Source organism: Indicator indicator, chromosome 11 (assembly GCF_027791375.1).
Source record: "Indicator indicator isolate 239-I01 chromosome 11, UM_Iind_1.1, whole genome shotgun sequence".
NCBI lineage: Eukaryota > Metazoa > Chordata > Aves > Piciformes > Indicatoridae > Indicator > Indicator indicator.
The window spans coordinates 27747493-27766786 of NC_072020.1; the positions used below are offsets into that span (position 1 = coordinate 27747493).

General features: G+C 44.4%; 1 protein-coding gene across 1 annotated transcript; it reads right to left on the reverse strand.

Moving 5' to 3' along the window:
- Positions 1-5894: 5894 nt before the first annotated feature.
- On the reverse strand, positions 5895-7653 carry HOXA4 (homeobox A4). Its single transcript, XM_054384982.1, has 2 exons — positions 7065-7653; positions 5895-6542 (listed from the first exon to the last, which is right to left on the reverse strand). The coding sequence occupies exons 1-2, from the start codon at positions 7651-7653 to the stop codon at positions 6214-6216; spliced, it is 918 nt and encodes a 305-aa protein (XP_054240957.1). The 3' UTR covers positions 5895-6213.
- Positions 7654-19294: the final 11641 nt, after the last annotated feature.

Here is a 19294-nt window from a genome sequence, read left to right on the forward strand (position 1 = left end):
GCTCCCAGCTTCCACCGCCCCAGCCCAGCAGCTTTTTTTCGGGGCTCCCTGTAAACAAGCAACAAACAGTGCCTTACTGGGGAATGAAGGGGGAGGTATTTTGCTTCTTCATAGGCAACACATGGTTTGCCGGGTGCACTGGGAGAGCCCCTGAGCGGGGCGGGTGGGGATGGAGCGGGAGCGGACTCCCGGCGTGGAGCGTGGGCTCCCACTCGGGTAAAGAGCACGAGGAGCTGAGAAATGAAAGTGTGTGGTTGGGTCGGTGTTTTTTTTCTTCTTTTTTTTTTTTTTCCCCTTAGACAGCTATGCCTTCTGTCTCCAAGTGTTTGGAAATATTGTCATTCCAAACTCTTGTTACATGAATGTCTGCTTTATTTTCCTCTGGGAAACCTTTGTTTAGGATCATTTAATCAAGAACAGGCATTAAACACAAGTCGTGGTGTTCATCTCTGCTGAATAAAATGCGGAAAGGGTTCCAGTTTAAAAACAGGGAGTATTGTGGTTGAGTTTTTATTCACACGGTTAGTCGGGGCCCGATCCTGCCACCACCAGCGCAATAAGAGACTAACAACTGACCTCACTGATGCGAGATCGGGCCCAAAGCCTTTTATTTTCCTTTTATTTCTTTTTTTTTTTTCCATTTTAAAACACAAATGAAAAATAAACAAAAAATCCCAAACAACCACTACACTGAAACTCGTTGAAAGAGGGGGAAAAATGGATGCCTTTTATTCTGTAAAATAAACCATATTACACAATCCGAAAAGACAATAGATTATTCGCATGCCACTTACTGAATCACGTTTACTATAGGCATTTGTCAGATATAATAATGTACCCCCCGTATTCATTCTTGCTAATAAAAGCCATCTAACGCATCTTAAAATTGTCAGTAAAAGTAAATGCTAATAATTAAATAACACTGTTCTTGCAGAAGGGTGTCATCTGAGCCTTGGAAATATTAACTCTGTCTTGGGAGAACTTTTCTAGGAGAGACTTTGCTTTGGTAATTTAGTAGTTCTATAATTACGCTAATAATTTTAAATTTGGTGTTGAACTCCAGTCTACATAAAATCATGCAATAATAGCCCACTAAGCTGTTTATTGCCGTCTCATGAATTTGAGAGCGCTGACTGGCAAACACAAAAGAAATGTAAGTTCAAGCTGCAATCTTAGAGCTGCTGCCTGGAGTTATTCTTAACTTTACCTTTCCTTCCACTCGGCCTCAGCACAGAGGGAAACCCTTGGCATTTTAGGCTCAAAGTCATATCTTAGCCGTTTTGATCCCTAATCGATAGTCATGTTACAAACGGCAATAATAATCGATCAAGCATGTGGTGACTGGACTGCCCCACTCGTGTTAAATGTGGAGCGTGTATCTGAAAATAGTGCCAGCTACTTTTAGTTATTTATTTTGGAGCTATTAAGTCACGTCACAGTATTTTACACTGCCACAGTCCTTTAAACTATGCTGCTTCTTGAAAGAGTTGCTAAGTAGCAATAAAGCACTTTACAAACGCTAAGACTTTTTTTTTTTTTAATTTGTTGTTATCCCAAACTCTAATATTCATTGCGGCACTTTAAGTTCGTACATAAATCGTTCAGACTAATGAGTCATAGAGAAATTCGCCCATGACTTTTCCTTTACAATGCTCACTGCCTTTCCAGTGCTTTTTTGGCCCTGCTTTAGGAGCTGGTGATTTATTAACGCCACGAAAATTGAACAAAGCAGGTCCTCCTGCACGGTGGCACCCAGCCTTCCACAGTGTGAATTAGAACATTATCAAATGTGTTTGCCTCGGTAACACTTAATCACCAAAAGCAGTAATGTGACCACAAGGCAGCTAAAACAAAGATTTAATATTTCTAAATATTAAACTTGTTAAGCAAACGCTCAGCAGACAAAGCAAGCACAAACAATTAAAGTCATCAAGCTAGAAATACACACTACCTACTTACCAACACAGACCCTATTGCTTGCTTTAAGAAGTTTAGAATCTTTCAAGATAAATCAGGTGGGCTTTTTTTAAGGGAAAAAATAAAATAAAATAAAATAAAATAAAATAAAATAAAATAAAACCAAACTCCAGTAGTAAGGAGTTGAGTTTCACTTCTGAGAGAATCACTCCTAGTGAGGACTGACGGCCACAGATCCATTCCTGACTATCTGCATTAATTATTTAATGAGTCACGTGACCTTAAAGATTAAAATTTCAGTATCTCCCCAGAACAGACGCAACACCTTTATCTGCGAGAGCAGGGATCCTCGTGCTTATGTCGCCTAATCTTTTCTGGCTTTGACAGCTCTTCAGTTTCTAGAGAGAACGTTTGGGCATTAATGATATGACTTGCTCTTTACAGCGAGATGGGGCAGCTTACACCCACCACTCACCGCCCCCCCCCCCCCTCACCCCCACCCCAAAGTAGACAGTTGCATCCAGATCCCCATTGTCTGCATCTCTGGGCGCTGCTGGCAGGGGAACAGGGGAGCATCAGGGGCGGCATCCCCCAGGCTGCCCTCCAAGGGTCAGTACTGCTTGCCTGCGGGCCCGGGCGGAGCTAGGAGGGCTGCCCGGGGCCAGGGGGAGGCGGCCACAGAGCTTCCTCTGCCCACGCGGGAAGCCCCGGCCCCATCGGGACCCGCTTGGGGCCCCGCACAGAGATAGAAGGGATGGCCCCAGGGCGACCCCCGGGGGTCCTACCCTGCACGTCGCGTCCCGGCCAGGCCGTGAGGCTCCCGTCACAGAAAGAGCCTCCGCCTCTCCGGGGCCGCGACGTGCGGGGGCCCCCGGGACCGCGGAGGTGTGAGTACGGACCTCACTGCGGGGCGGGGAGGGGAATTGGAGAAGAACTGGAGGGGCTGGAGTTTCACGGCAAGCCTGTCATGATCTCTGCCTGTGTGAGGGCTCCCCCCATCCCTTCCTAGTTTACAAACACTGGGCGAAAAGGCCACGGGATGGCAAGAGCCCTCGAGGGAAAAAAAATAGTCCTAGCATTGGGTAATATTCCAACGCAGGGTGGCTTTGGCTGTTAAATACCACAAGACGCTTGTCATAGCTCAATTCCTCGTGTAATAAAACACCAGGTATAGCAAAAGCTTACAGGAGAAACGAGGAGCAGAGGAGATCTTGGAAAAAGAACATTTTTCTCGGTGGGTGGAGGGGTGGTGGGTAGTGGGGTTAACGCCGTGGTGTTCCCTGCGGCCAGCAAATTGACTCTGAGGTGATTTAGCCTTTCTTTGAAATATTGACAAACTTCCACTTCCAGCGTTTTGGGCCGCGCTCGCCTTTGTGGCCGAAGCAGATAATTTCGTGTATGAGAGACACCAGGAGAGGGAGAGAGAGGGAAGGGGAGAAAGAAACATTTAGGTCCAAGTGCCGGATTAAAAAGAATACTGTCTTTAAAGGTCAAGGGTTTGAAGGGTCAGTCTGCTCCTCTAAAAAAAACAATTAATGGGATAGAAAATTTGTCCTCTCGGTGAACTCCCGGTTGCCTTAGCAAAGGGAGCACAATGCGAGAGTTTAAACTGGACGGTGTAATTTTTGAAGTTATTGTAAAGACTTGCGGTATTGGACGGGGAGCAGAAGGCTCCCAACCCAGGAGCAGAATCCAGCTCCCAGCACAGGCAGAGGGGGAAGGGGGGGAAAGAAAATTTACCTTAAATGACGATAGTCTGCCATGGGGTATTTTGCAGTCCGCCGTTCAATCTCCAGTGGGAGAATGTACATTTTTTTAGCAGACAGCCAAGATGTTGTGTCTTTACACATGACCACTTTTTTTTTTTTTTTTTTCACCAGGAAAATCCTTTGCGTCTTCACGGACTTTTCCAAGAGAATGCCTTTCAGAACCGCTGTTGAATTACAAAGAAGTATTTATTGTAAGAAGTGATTAATGATTCTCCCTAAAATTGCTATTTGCAGCGTGATTTCATTTCTCTCTACAATGGGAGAAAAACAGGTTTATACACATAGGCTGCACATAAAGAATCCTTGCATCGCCAGTTAATATGTTTCAGCTGGAATTTTGCTCGGTTGTGCTAATTTTGGACCTAAATGTATTAAGGGCTTCTCAAGCAATAAACCGAAGAGTTGCACCCTTGTGGAGAGTAGTTGCCTCACTTCTAGCTGTATTTTTTCTCCCTCTGTAAGGAGGCTTCTGGTAATTCAGGATTTAGTAAGCAGGAATATGTGAGCAGAAGTGGGTTTTTTTAAGCCTGCTGCTTGACCAGGTTTGCACACAGCAGAGTTTGCTGAGGGCATTTATAGCTGCCACCTCCCCGATGCTGAGTGTGCTCTGCCAGTGGCACTTCACATTTTTCTCCAGTACGATCCATGCTCCATGAGCAGGCAGGGATGCTGGCAAAATAGTTGGGGCCTGGTACTACCTCACTCAGGATCTGATGATACGCCCGGTCGTGACGGCCTCACTCGCTCGAAGAGAAGCACTGATTCCAAAAATCACTTCTGCATGTGTTTGGCCTTCAGGCTATCCCTGAACGTTTACTGGCACTTGAGCATCTTTCAAAGGCTTCCCCTGCCCTGCTCTGTACCACTCTTTCGTGTAGAAGCCCTGAACAAGGCTCCCAGTTATCAACTCCGCTTTGCCTGAGCTTCTTAGCTGCCTCGAAGCATTCAGATTCGCAGCCTTAAGCTGGCAGCACTTGAATCCCATTTTGCTATAGTCGTTTTGACAGTCTGGGTCAAATAAACCTCGTGACATGCACCCAAATTCGTATTTCTGCAGAGGCTCTCTCAACACATTTTGAAATAGTCTTAACGAGAAAAACAGAAAGAGAAAGAGAAACAGAAAAGGGAACTTGAAGAAACTTTAGTATACCGCTCATGTATTCCCTTTCAGAAGTGCTAGCCAATTGAGAAATCATAATACGGTGAAAATGAGTAAATAAATCACAAGTGGCTAAAGATTTAAAGTGTGTGAGCATGTGTGAATTCTCCTCCAGCAAAACCCGTCATGGGAGCTTATTGGTTCCTAGTAGAAGCACAGTTTCTCTGTAATGTATCTGAAAAGAGTCTTGCAGACATGGATGGAGAGCCAGACTGATTCTGCCATAAGTCCGCTGAAGCAAATGCCATTCACCTATACAATGAAGAAAGACCTTTCCTCGTCCTACAGTGCTGCTTTTTTTTTCTTTTTTTTTTTCTTTTTTTTTTTTTCCCCCAAGTCAGGCAGTTGGGAATCACCAAGGATCTTTTTAAGGATCTTTTTCATGATACTTAAAGCAACCATTACCTTATTACCTTACTGACAAAACGAATCCAAGATAAAAAAATATGTTAAACTATTTTTTCCATTCCAGCCAAGCACAAGGTGGATGAAACAGCACTGAGTGGACTTGTGTTTCAAACATTTAATTCTTTTGTACAGAATTATCTTTATTACCAACATTTGGCACTGTTATACATTACACCAAAAATCCACAAATTGTACATGGACCCAAACAATTTAGACGGTGCCAAATATGAAGACAGCAACAGCCTTTATAGCAATATTTCTTTAAATAAATGCAATAGGGAATGTGGAGAAAAACTAACAGAACACAGCTACTGCAGGGTCTACACTTAAAACCAGTTAAGTTACCTTTGATACATAAAGTGTTTTCCTTTAGACAGCGTAAAGGGGGACATTTTTCATAAGTCTTTAACCTCCCCTGAACGTGAACATTCTCTCTCCCATGTTGGTGCGTGTGCATATGTGCATGTGCACCCTCACATACACACACGGGAATCCATGAACACAACACGGAACAGCGCTATTCAAGTCAATGCCTTACACAAGTGTCTTACGAGGTCTTTGTTTTAACCGTCTTTTATTTTTAAAGTGTTCTAATTTAAAAAAAAAAAAAAAAAAAAAAAAAAAAAAAAAAAAGGTCCGTCTTAGGTACAGAGAATTCTTCCATAACAACATCCAGCTCTCTCTTACATCGAGAGCAAGAAAGCGTTTCCATAAATAGAAAAAAAATGATGGGCATGAAACCATTATCTATATACAATGTAGACAATCGTCCGGCTTTTGGTTTAAACATGTGCCCGTTCTTGGGCACGTCTCGTCTTCGTCTCCTGCTCCTGTTTTGTTTTACACAGTTGTTTGGTCCAAACGGCTAGCCTCCAGCACGGGGCAGCTGGAAAACCCCAATAGATAGGTAAATATATATATATATATGTATGTATAAACAAAGAAACAACAAACCCGTATTTATAGAGCGGCTGCGTTGGGTGTAGCCCCATCGAGAGGATGGGGGTGGCCCTGTGTCTGTGCTTTGGACTGCTGGCTCAATGTGGACTGGTTTGAGGAGCGCATCTTTGTGTTAGGCAGTTTATGGTCTTTCTTCCACTTCATGCGCCTATTCTGGAACCAGATCTTGACCTGGCGCTCGGAGAGGCAGAGAGTGTGTGCGATCTCGATGCGTCGCCTTCTGGTCAGGTAGCGGTTGAAGTGGAACTCCTTCTCCAGCTCCAGGACCTGCTGTCTGGTGTAGGCAGTGCGAGACCTCTTGGGCTCCCCTCCGTTGTAGTTGGGATTGACTGAACGTGCACACATAGGCACACAAACACACGCGGAGGGGAAAGAAAAGGGGGAAGTGGGGGGTGAAACGATGGAACATAATCATTATATAATAACTTGACACCAGGTTCACATAAGATACTTAGACGGCAAGAAAAATTGTTTCACAGCCTATCGAAAGTGGGGACAATCGAGGAGCAATAAAAAATGGTGATGGGCATTTGGGTTAGAAGAAAAGCTTCAAAGACACATGGCCCAGAGCCACTGCAGGGCAATTAAATTTATGGGGGCTATAATTACTGCCCTAACAGTTTGGCGTCTCGTAAATCTTTTGATAAAGGACCCCGGATACAAAAGGTTTCTCACTTTTTTTTTTTTCCCCTTTTTAAAAAAATTATTTATTTATTAGGAAACGCGGAGCAAGAAGGAAGGGGGAAAAAAAAAGCCACACATGCAAAGACACATCCCGGCCCCGGGAGCACCCTCCCCACTTCCGTCCTCTGCAGGCACATCCCCACCTTCCCCTGGCAAGGGCAACTCACCCGTGCTCACATGGATCTTCTTCATCCAGGGGTAGACCACTGGCTCCTTCCCCTTCATCCCGGGCAGGGTCTTGTCAGGCAGCAGCGGGCAGCCGGGCCCGGTGCCGGCCCCAGCGGCGGGGGCCGCTTCGCAGCGGCGCTGCAGGGCATGGCCTGGTAGCAGGGGCTGGGGCGGGCCGGGGTGGCCCTTGGCGGGCGGCGGCGGCGAGGCGCCCGGGGGCGGCTGCTCGGGGCCCGGGGCGGCGCTGCCGGCGCTGCTGTAGCTGTAGGGCGCCTGGGGGTAGGAGGGTGCCTGCGCCTGGTAAAGAGTCTCGGGAGGCGGTCCCGGCGGCCCCGGGGGCGCCGCGGGAGCCTGGTAGCCCGGTTCCCGGCGCGGCCGCGGGAAGTACTCGGGCAGCGCTGGGCCCGGGTGCGCGGCATGCAGGTGCGGCGGCGGCGGCGGTGGCGGGGCGTGCGGGTGCGGGTGCGGGTGGTGCGGGTGGTAGCTGGCGGAGCTGCCGGTGCTGCCGCTGTGCTGCGTGTACTCCTCGCAGGGAGGGAATTTGGGCTCGATGTAGTTGGAGTTTATCAAAAACGAACTCATGGTCATTAATTTGTGAAGTGCAAAAATACTAATTTTTCTCGCGTTGTCGTTTTTCTGGGCTCGGCGAGGCCCCTCCCCTTCCCCCCCTCCCTCTCCTCCCTCCCTCTCCCCCTCCCGCTGCTGTCAAGTGCTCTCCGCTGCCAAAGTTTGGGCCTCCAGCTTCCCCCTCCCCGCCGCACTCCCCTCCCTTCCTCTCTTCCCACCCCTGGAGCGCCTACAACACACACAACACACACCCGCGCCCCCCGCCACCACCTGACCGCTAGCGCCAATTACCGCGCGGGGCCGTGGACCCCGGATCAGGAAATGGAAGGCGGGCGAGCGGCCGCGGGGCAGCTCTGCGCCCGATGACCCACCGTGGGGCCCGCTCCTGGGGACAGCTGCCGACGCGCCTCCTGCCCGAGCCGCGGCTTCTCGACCACGGAGTGCCCGGTCTGCAGATGCCGGACGCCCACGTCCGCTCCTCACCAGCATCCCCGGCTCCTCCGAGCCGCGTCCGGCGGTGGCGGTGTCAAGCGAGATAAAACTGATCAAGCTCTGACAGTCTTTCTCCCCCCGCCCCCACCTCCAGCACTTTTTGTTCCTACGTTCCTCCGCTGAACGCGGGGGAGGGGGTGAAACGGAAAGCCGGGCGAGGAAGCGGAGCGCAGCCCGGCTGCGTGATCCAGAGAGAGGCAGGCATTGCACAAGGCGTTGCACAATCCTGTTAAACAAGTCCATCTCCAAGTGCCTGGAGCCGGGTCTGCGCGCAGGCAGAGGGCGGCGGCGGCCGCTGGGCACAGGCCATCGGCAGCCTTCGGGGTCTGGACCCCAGCGCCCCGCGGCTGCGGACCGCGGCCGGCAGCTCTGGGCTTAGCCCTTGGCACGTTTGAAGCCGTGCTGACCGGAGGAATAGATGAAAAGTTAGTATGGAGGTGGTGGGGAGGCCGAGGAGGGTCCTCGGGTGGCGCGCTGGGTGCGATGGCTCTAGCGAGCCTGAGAATAACGGGGAGGAGCGGGGACAGGGAGCCGGAGAAAGGCGGACACGCCGCATCAAATACTTCCTATCGGCGTTCGCAGGGCTCGCTGTGAGCATCCCTCTCCTCTGGGGAACGGTTTCCAAACTACGAATTTAAGTCCGTGGTATTGGGATACCTCGTCTTGGGCTTATTTCTTAATTTTTCTGTTCCACGAGAAATTATTAGATCCTTCGAAGAAGTCACTGGCAAACCCTCGCGTAGGAGGAAGAGGGCACTCGGGCACTTCTGTCTTGCTAAAGCTGGGGCTGTTAACGATAATTTGCAGCTCAGAGGGAAAAGAGGCAACCGCCCTGACCTTAGGTAATTGAAATTTGATGGTTAAACTAATTACACTCTTATTCTAAGGGTGAAAAAAAAACCCAACAACAAAACAAACAAACAACAGCAACAATAAAAAAAAAAAAACAAAACAACAGAAAAACCCCACCCACTTAAGTGAATGTCAGATAATCTGATATACTCAGAGTTAGAAGCCAACTTTTCGGATTATTCCCCCCTCCCCCTTTTCAGGAAAGCATATAAACATATATAAATATTTACCGCACTCTCCGAGAGTATAATTGCTGAGTGGGTAATCTCATCTGCGGGTATGGGAAAGTACATCTAATATATCAAGCGTAAATAAGATACATTTTAGAACTTGCCCTCCTAAAGATATTACATTAACAGTTGCCCTGGTTTAAATTCAGATTATTGTCTTTCGCAGTTTTATAGATAATGGATACATGCAATAAAATGCTATTTGAATATATATTCTATCTAACAAGACACACATAGTATCGATTTATATTTTATCCACACACACAAGCACGCACATTGCAGGCGGCTTGTAATATGTTAGAACATTTCCAGCACTTGGGTATACTGGAGTACTTATCTAAACAATCACTCATTTCCTCCTCCTATCGAATGTCTAATTTGTAAAGAGAGTTAAAACACATTTACTTACTCATTTCCAACATCACCTCTATGGAACTCTTTAACTGCGGTAATAGATAAGTTTCTCTATTTACTCTGCATGTAGAGGAAATGCGGTTACACACACAGAGACAGCCGCAACTGTTCAACAGCGCACATTTGACAGGAAAGGGGAGACTATTTTATTTGTGTTTTTAAAATAAGGCAATTTAAAAATATGGAAAACAACTGCAATCTATGTTGTAAAAGAATAAAGCTCCCATTTACATAACTGTAAAAAATAAAGGATTGCCAAAGCCCACCGCAAGCAGAAAGTTTCCCGGCGTGAAGAAACACATGCACACATATAGACACATATGCACAAATACCTGCCGGCCAGCACCAGATGAATTACACTGGGTTCTCATAAATATTATCCTCGGCATAAGTCCTGAGGCACTATGGCCAGAGCACTACAGCAGGGTGCCCTGCTCCCAAGCCTCGGTAAAACACAACGAAAAGTGGTGTTCTCTGTTTGAGAGCTCAGCACTATATTGGGCTAGCTGATCGGGCTCTGGTTTGTATTATTTGTGATTAGATCTCAAAGTATACTTGTCTCACTACGCCTCGTTCTACCGTGGGACTCTGGCACTCGGTTACAGTGAGAAGGATGCAATTTTGTATGTGACTAAATATGCAAGGTGACCTGAGCTGCTCGGCTGAAGTCTGTTTTTTTCGTGTGGTTCTATTAGTCTACGAAGATGTGCTGAGGCAAGACCTCCAAAAGGCCTGTTCCATGTCTTTGTGGTTTTGTTATCATAAACAAGAACTCAGCCAAGACCACCAAGTGTTATCTTGCACACGGCCATTTCGACATTTTACTGCAAGATTTATGGCTGTAATAAACAATCTCCTAAACCTTTTTTCCCCTCGATACTTCCCTTCAACCAACTTGTAGCATCATCCTAAGATCTCAAAGAAAAGGAGAGGGAAAAATAGGCCAGATACTTTTATTTCTTTATTTCTTTTTCTTTCTTTCTTTTATTTTTTTTCCCAAAAGGAAAAAAGGCTCGATTTCACTGGAGGAGACTTTAATCAGTTAATAAAGGAGCAAAAGTTTCCTGGCCGAGGCTGGCCTAGAAGGAGGAGATAGGGACCCCACAGGAATCAAGTTGAGAGGGAGAGAGTCAATTTTCATGCACCAAGAAGAGGCAAACTCATACATACCCAAAGAGGGGAGGAAAGGGAGATTCCCCCTTTTTCTTGTGAAACAAGAAAACACTCCTGATACCCTCCACATGCGCAGCTAAAACGTAATTATTCCGAAAGAAAAAAAATTAGTAATAATTCAAGTCAACCTTTCGCTGTGCCCGTGCATCCTCCACCGAGAGCAGTATGAGGAAGAATCGCACTGGCAGCCTGGTTTGAATTTGATTTAAACCATTTTGAATATGTTTAGCCCCAGCTTTTTCTCTTGAATGCGAGGCTGTCCCAAGTTTCAAAGTGACCGAAAAGTGACACCGTGTGCATTTTGTTTCTTATTAATCTTACACATTGACAGTCTTTGTTAAATAACAAGGCGTGCCCTTCACCAGGCGACATTTTCATATTTGTTAGACGCGGTGACCTGAAGTTCACCTCGGCCTTGGACTTAGTTTTTCTAAAAGGTCTATAACAGTGTCTTTTAGATAGCAGGGTGCTTTGCCCAGGTCACTACTTCTGAGGGAAAATTAAGAAAAAATCGCGGGAAAATGTAAACGTTATGGAATGTACGGACTGTATTCCATCCTTTGTTCCTGGGAATGACAGAGCCTCGAGGCTGCTCATGCCTTCGCGGGCGGGAGCGCGCTTTTCCAGCGCTCGCTGCCGGGGCACTGCTTGGGGTTTCGCCCCAAGTTCAGCGTTCTGCAAAAGTGGGGATTTCTTCAGCACCCGGGCTCCTCTCAACAACGGGATGATTGGCAGGATTTTCTCCCTCTGCCCTGGAGCGGTTAAATAAACAGATGTAAAATGTGATTTGTGCCCGGATTTTTAAATGAATGGTCTTTCCAGCAGACCTTCCACGCCTGAGAGCAGTGTGCTGGATGGAGAGAGTGTAAGGACAGAAAGACTTCGTCTTAGATTATTAACTGTTCTCTAGGTTGTGACCTTCTTTTTTTTTTTTTTTTTTTTTTTTTTTTTTTTTTTTTTAGGAATTGTTTAAACAAGAATTCTGAATGATCAATATTTATTGAAGCCAAAATTTCAACCTTCTTGAAAACGCTTTGACTGCTTCTATTTATTTGTTTATTTATTATTCTAAATTAGACTGAAAGTGTGGAATTCGAGACACTAATTGTTTTGATGAGAAGGCAGATGAATTTCAGTCACCTAGTCTTGAGTAAGCCAGCTACAGTAACAGCTTTCGTTCTGGGTATATGAAAGACGCATTGTTATTCTTGGAAACAATCTGCCTTCTATTCTCCTACCACGCTGGCTACGTTTCTAAGCTTGTTATCAGGCTTGACTCTTACATCAAATAAATACTCTGGATGTGAAAGGTTATACACTGTCTCCAGCGAGGGCAGGCTCCTCAAACGTGCAACGCCAGGTCTCCCTACAAGTGAGCAATAGGAGCAACTTTGAACAACCCCGACACCCCGAATAAACGCTTGCATCACAGGCTTCATCAGGTACTTTAAGCAAAATCTCCAATAATCGCTTTGGCTCATCTTAAATCTAGCCTCTCGCATATCTGTTCCCAAGAAATAGCACTTGCTTGCTACGATCCAGCTGTGTCTCTGGCAAATAATTCACACGTACCAGCTACACAGAGGCCAGTGTAGCCTCCTGTCTTGGGGAGTGGAATGGCAGCAGTGCATAGATGGGAGTGAGGTGTGCTCTTTCTTGGACTTCCTCGTAGCCTAGTCCCCTCCTCCACACATTTTACAGCTGCTTATGAATATTTGAGAATATCTTTTTCCTCTTCCATTGACCTCTTATCCTCATAATTTCAGGCTGAATCCCATTTGCAGTTATGACCCCCGGAATTAAATGCCCTGAGCAGTATTGGCCACTTCTCCCTCAACGCCTGACCCAGGAGCTAAAAATTCGGCATGGAGACAGCACTGGGAACAAAAAAATCCCTGCGATGTGGGAAGAACTGTCTGCTGGGCGGGAATGGGGAAAAAAAATTCCACTAAACTTTTTCTTGGGGACAGTTGGTTTGGTGGAAGGAGGGAAACAGCTCTCCCTGATCCCCATTTCGCTGGGAACACTGCTGCCTCGGGTAATTCCAGAAGGCTGTGAGATCCTTCCAAATCACGGAGCAGCGAAGGGCGCCAGCTTCTCCGCAACATTTTCCATCCGTAGCACAACACGTCCCTGCCACTCTACATTTTAAAGGAGCTCCTTCTGACCAAACATATAACCCATATTATCTCCAGCATGTCCTGTTTAAGCACAGTTTACCGGTCACTACAAAAATGAGAGTAAAGACAAAGACGCGACTAGGATCGATACACGCGTTAATAGCTTCACTACTATCTTATCTTTCTGCCATTTTGCAAAGTGAGGAGGCTTAACACTAAACCTCTTAAAGCAGGTTATTATATGGTAAACAGGGGTGAAACATTTTGCTACCTGACTCTCGGAGGAGGCAGCATCCGCGGTTACTGTGGGGTAACACTCGTGTTTACCTGCCGCAGCCGAACCCGAGATATTCAGACGCAAATGTGGTCGATAATTCAAGATGAAATACAACGTGTATTACTCTTGAAAAGAGGAATTTTCTATCCTTTCCTCGGTAATTGAGGTCATTCAGCCAGCAGGGTTCACCTGGAGTCCATACTGTGATACACACGTAACTCAAAGCTATTTTATCTTTTGTGCTGATAGTCAAGATCTCGGCTATAACATTGACATCAAACTCTGTCTAGGCGAATGACTAAGAGTGGTGCAAAACGTAAACTTTTGACCCTCAACTTTTTGACCTGCGGTTGTAACGCCCTTAACCACAAAGATATACAAAAGCTATGCAGCTTCTTTTAGGAGTAAGAGACTCGCACTGTTTGTTTCAATAGTTCTGCCGTTTCCCCCAGATTTCTAAGGCTTTTTTTCTTTTATTTTATTTTTTTTCTCCTATTCAGAAATCGGATACTTTTGCTTTTTTAATTATTGCTTTATTTTCCCCCCCCCTTTCTTTCTTTCTTTTTTTTTTTTTTCCTTTACTCTCGCAGCTTTGTAAAGTGCTGTTAGATCAGTTCGCACAGCCTTTCGGCAGCGTTGGAGGAAAGCCTGTTACTCAAAGGCGCTATATGGTTACAAATGCAGGTGAAATGCTGGGTAAGTTCTGGGCGTGAGGCTGGAAGGAATGTAGCGATGAGCGTCGGGGGGAAAGCTGCAGCTCTCTGTTGCGAGGGTCTTAGTCATTTCTCCTTGATTTAAACATAAAGAAACATCTCTAATTGTTTGCGAAGCCTTGTCTAGGCAAACGAGTTGACTGTGAACTTGGTCTAAAGCGAGCTCTGCTGGTGATTCCTAGGGTGTGCAGATTTATCTTTTCTGCATTTACTTAACCTGGCAGTGAACTGCACGGGCTGCCATTTGTTATCCAGAGACAGACTTCACCTCAAGCAAGGACTGTTCCACAAAATTGCAATAATTACCCAATAACCTTCATAGCAAATATTATTATTGAAAAGACATTTTTTTGGGGAGGGGATATAGGAAGGATTCCTTATGCGTGCTATAAAACGAAATCCTTGCAAATTTTACACGCTCGCTGTGTCAGATTTGATATTGTTGGTGCATGTAGCTACTGGAACATGTGACTGCGATGGTCCATGAGTATTTGCCTTCCAGAGACACATTAGTGAGGTGCTTTAATTTGAAAGGGATAATATTTTCAAAGATGACCAGGCGGCTGTGGGGGCTGTGTTTTTGCGCTCTAGCTAGCAACTCTAGCAACAAAATCGGGGAGATTTTAAGGGCAGACAAGAGAAAAAGATAAGAAAGCAAAGCTATTTCTTAACTTGGTCAGAAGATTTACTTAGATCTGCGATTAACGCGTTAAATATGTATTGGCGAGGAGGGAAAAGGAATTGCTCCAGTTTGAAATCAAAACCTCCTGATCCGCCCCTCCTGATCTGTTCCATTCAATTTCCCATGCAGCAGATTGTAAACCCCTCTATTGTCGCCCTTCCACAAATACACACTTTGTAAATGTAAGGAAATGTCAGAATAATAATTTCCCCTTAATGTTCTGCAATTAGGGTGTTTGGAGGGTTTAGACAAGGCGGCAGAATTGTAATTTACGGATGACTTTCCACCGGATTGTTATACTTCTGGTTTAGAGAAAGTTATGCCTTGCAGAGTGACTAGTTACACACATTAAGAGAGTTGCCTAATCTTTAATTGGCCTTATGCTTAGGACATGACACACTACACTCAAGTATTTCTTTCAAAGGATTAGGTAAACTGTATTTCAAACTGCAGAACGCCACTTGCCATGCCTGAAGTAAAACAAACTCGCATGCATTAATCCACCTAATACAGCAAGGAAAAAAACGTGCACAGAAAAGACCTCTCTCCTGATTCCCAGCGATTATCATCCATGACAATTTCCCTCAGAAAACAATTAGGACCTGGAAATATTTTGGTAGAGTTCGGCAGTCTCTTCTTTGAATTTCAAATTTCAAAGCGGATTAGAAAATCATATTGCGTTTCTGGATTTGAATGGCTTCAGCTGTCCTGCTTAGGACAGGGCAGGGCCAGAAATATGGAGAAGTTTTCATTTCTATCTAACTTTTTTTGGTTGTTGTTTGAAAGTTTCTTGCAGTACAGGCAGGTTTATGTGCTTGTGGATTTGGGGATATTTTGCTTTTCCGTAGTTCTTGAATCTCTGTATACTGCTTTAGGTGGAATATGCTCCAGAAGCCTCATTAAAAAATGTGGAAATAAGCAATAGCAAATCTTTTCACTCTAGACAATGAAAAATTGTAATTCCTGATGATATCCAGGTTCCTGAAATATTAGTCAAACGGGTGTGCGTATGTGTCTGTATATTCACCAGATAACTCAAATAATGCAGTGTTGTTGAATGCTGAGTAATATCAAACTGTTTGTGTCTGGTACCATTCCCATTTTCAAGCAAAGGATTTTCCTTGGGAAAGCAACCATGTATAAATGAAGCCAAAACTTTCAAAGGGTTTTCATGCCTTTGCCTCAGACTATAAAATTTTATGGCATGGAGTATAATACACACCTATCATATATAACTTTCTGATATTCCAATTGACAAAAATGTGACAGCTAGTGTATTATAAAATCCCCAGCTGTTTATTACGGAAATTATTTTCAAATGTGCGTTTGGATATGCACTTTTAACACCTTTCCTTTTTTTTTTTTTTTAATTAATGTGAAATAAATGCATATGTGTTTGTTTAGTGTTCCTAGGAAGGGTACACAGACACAAAGGCTGCAGACTCCATTTATCTTATGCAGGAGGCTGACCCTAAATATTAAACATTTGTAAAACTCTGAGATCTTTGAACTGGGTCAACCTTATACACTAACATTTCTTTAACATTGAAGGCAAATAAATATAAAATAGGAAACAGCAATGCACAGACCTTGCAGAGGTACACAACAGCCTCACCCTCCTGTACACCTCTGCCTTATTCTCGTTTTGGCTTCCACTAGCAGATATAGCCTGAACCGCAGAATTCAGGGATAGCACTAGCGAAATAAAATAAAGCTCCCATTTCACACCCAACCACCCTATCCTTTTGCAAATCTAATTTTATGACACATGAAGGAAAACAATACAATCTGCTGAAGCCCTGCTATTCCAAACCTGTGCAGAGCAAGAGATAATCACACCTGATTTGGAGATAAATATCTATCTAGATTATATAGATATTTAGGTATATTTTGTACGCAATTTTCAAATCTCTTCTCTAGCCTATGACTGGATCTTGGTCTACACTCCCCTGAGATCCATCGCCTAAGTTACAGCTCTCAGGATAAGGATCAGGCCTTAATGCAACCTAGAGAAAGACAGAGTTCCTTTCACCCTTTCATTCAAGTCCTGGAAATTCAAAGACTAAAGTTAAATCCGGCCATAAAGTTTATTGCTGAGTAATCACACTCTAGTGAGAACAGTCCACTTAAATAAAAAGAATGTTGAAGTAAACACGCAGCTGGGGCCTACCCCACAATGGCAGCCAGCAATATAAGGCAGAGAAAGACAGCAGAGCTAGGGGGATATTTACAATCTTCAATAAACCAAGCCAGTATTTCATAATTTGCAGCACTCTAATGACCTGTAGTCTCTCATATTAATGCTACAAGTTACAGTCAATTGGTTTGCTTAAAAAAAAAAAGAAAAAAAAGTCACAAGAACATAGAGATGTATGCACACATACACACCCTTTGTATACATAAACATACCACTATTACACACACATATGCATGTGTACAGCTTTCCACAGGACTACTGATTGATTTTTATTTGCATGCACACATGTACAGAACTGAAATATCTTTATCTTCCTGTAATTACATAAATTACATATAGGATCTGAATAGAAGCTACAGCAACATAACCAATGTACATACTCAAAGCACACTACGTGCACTCACAGATGGACATGCACATAGCTAAACTTTATCAACAACCCAATGCAGAAAATAGGAACCTTAAGCGTTTCAGTGCAGTTTGTGCCATTTTAATACTAGCTCTGATGTGCAACATATTTCACCAACCCAAAGACTATTGTCGTATCAGCACACCTCCAACTCGATATCATGCCTACAGAAGACACTGCCCAGATAATATCAACCCCTATCTATTTTGTTTTCCCCTTTTTTTTAATCGCCTGCAGTAACTACTCTGCTAAACAAAACCTCTCCAAACTTGGAGAGTCTATTGGAGCAAAGGAAGCAATTATCTTCTGCGGTAGTCAAAGTGATTAAAGCTAGGCCCCAAAATCCATCTCTGCCAAAGTCACTTATTGTGGTTTACTTTGATTTGATCGTTAAAATACAGAGCTATCTGCTGCGAGTGAAGGGATGGGGGGGGATTTGCAGCGCAACCTGGATCATTAATGGCTGATCCTGCCTTTCGGGCTCGGTGGGACCGTCCTGAAAAGCCCCAGGCAGAGAGGAAGGGAAAAAGAGAAAGAGAAAGAAAGAAAGAAAGAAAGAAAGAGAGAGAGGCGAGAGGTAGCGAGAGCAATCGGGAGCCTCGGCTTTCCCACTGTACAAATAAACTTTAAGGAACTTGTACACGAAACTTACCTTTGACTTGCAAGGAGTCATTTTTCATACAGTATTGAGAACTTGTGGTTTGGATACTTCTGTCCCTAAACCTGACAATTTGAATGGCCAGGAGGCACACGTAGCCTGCAAAAGAGTCAAATGAAGTCCAGCGTCAGTGAGATTATATGTTATGTGGTATATAATGTTGGATGTCAACTCCCCAAAACCATAAAACTTACTTTAATGGCACCACGTGACTTTTTATAGCCAGTGAGCCTATCTGTCTGTGCTATGGATGATTTTACGATCTAATTCATAGACAAAACCCTATTCATTTGGCACCCAAATGTCATATAGCCGGAACTGGGGCTTATAAAGTTTACTGTTTTATAACTTTTAAGGGAAGGCATCAATGTAACCAGTCAGTAAATGTGCAAATCTCTAGTTGCTCTTAGAAGCTCAGAAGAGTTAACCATTCAAGCTCTGATGGGGTAAGTAACATTACGTTTATAGAAAACTAGTTGTAGCGAAGAAAAACAAAAATCTGTAAAGGGTGAAAAGTGGGAACGTGGCTAGCGAGTTTTACTAAAAGGACGCAGAGGGCTCGGACGTGGCTGTCCTGCAAATATACTTAATGAAACCACAGGAGAAATTCTAGAGCGATGCAAACACCTCTTGGAGTTAGCCGAGTGTTTTAACAAAGCACATGTTTTGTTTTGTTTTATTTTGTTTTTTTAACCATCAGCAAACAACTAACAGCTGATTCACCCACAAAGGGTGTTAATTGTGGTTCCTGCGATGCAGCTTTTCACCTAGGGAGAAACCACTAAGGAGGAACTTATGGTCAAACTTCCAATTAAAAATACTGATAGTGAACCATCGCAGCATTACCCATTTGCAACGTGCAGCAGGAGCCAGGTAAATTATTATTAAACACGCTCTGCACTGATTTTTTCTTCCAAAGGCAAACCAGGAAGCACAACTTCTTGCTTTGCACAAACCAGATCACGAATACTTTACAATAGAAAGTTTATTTTTTTGTTGTTGATTTCCAGTCAGTTTAAAAAAAATAAAATAATAATAAAAAAAAAGCTGATCACAGTTTGCTCAAACAGCCAGACTTTGACTATATTTGTAACTTTGTTCACAAAAAACATACATCACAGAAGCTGCGCTTAATAAGAGCCACTTCTAAGAGTTCGTGCAAAGAGTCATATACAAAGGCACAGCAAGGACATACTGCTTGGAATCACAGTTTTCGTCACAGATCCACTATTCACTACACGTAGGACAAGTTCAGTTGATTTCATCATTTCACTTCTACAACAGCATTAATTACACAGGAATTATATAGGTAGTTTGAATAAAAATATTTTTAACAGCTTGGAGCTATACAGACATTAACACTTGACCACACATGCACAGTTAAGCAGGTTGAGTGCAACACATAACATTTGTACTAAACCGGGGGAGGGTTTCTTTCTCTCTCT

Excerpts from the sequence above, each read along its gene's own strand:
- HOXA4 (XM_054384982.1), bottom strand. The coding sequence starts at position 7,653 with ATGACCATGAGTTCGTTTTTGATAAACTCCAACTACATCGAGCCCAAA. Across the intron at positions 6,543-7,064 it reads GAAGATCCATGTGAGCACGG|TCAATCCCAACTACAACGGA; the intron begins GTGAGTTGCCCT and ends GTGCACGTTCAG.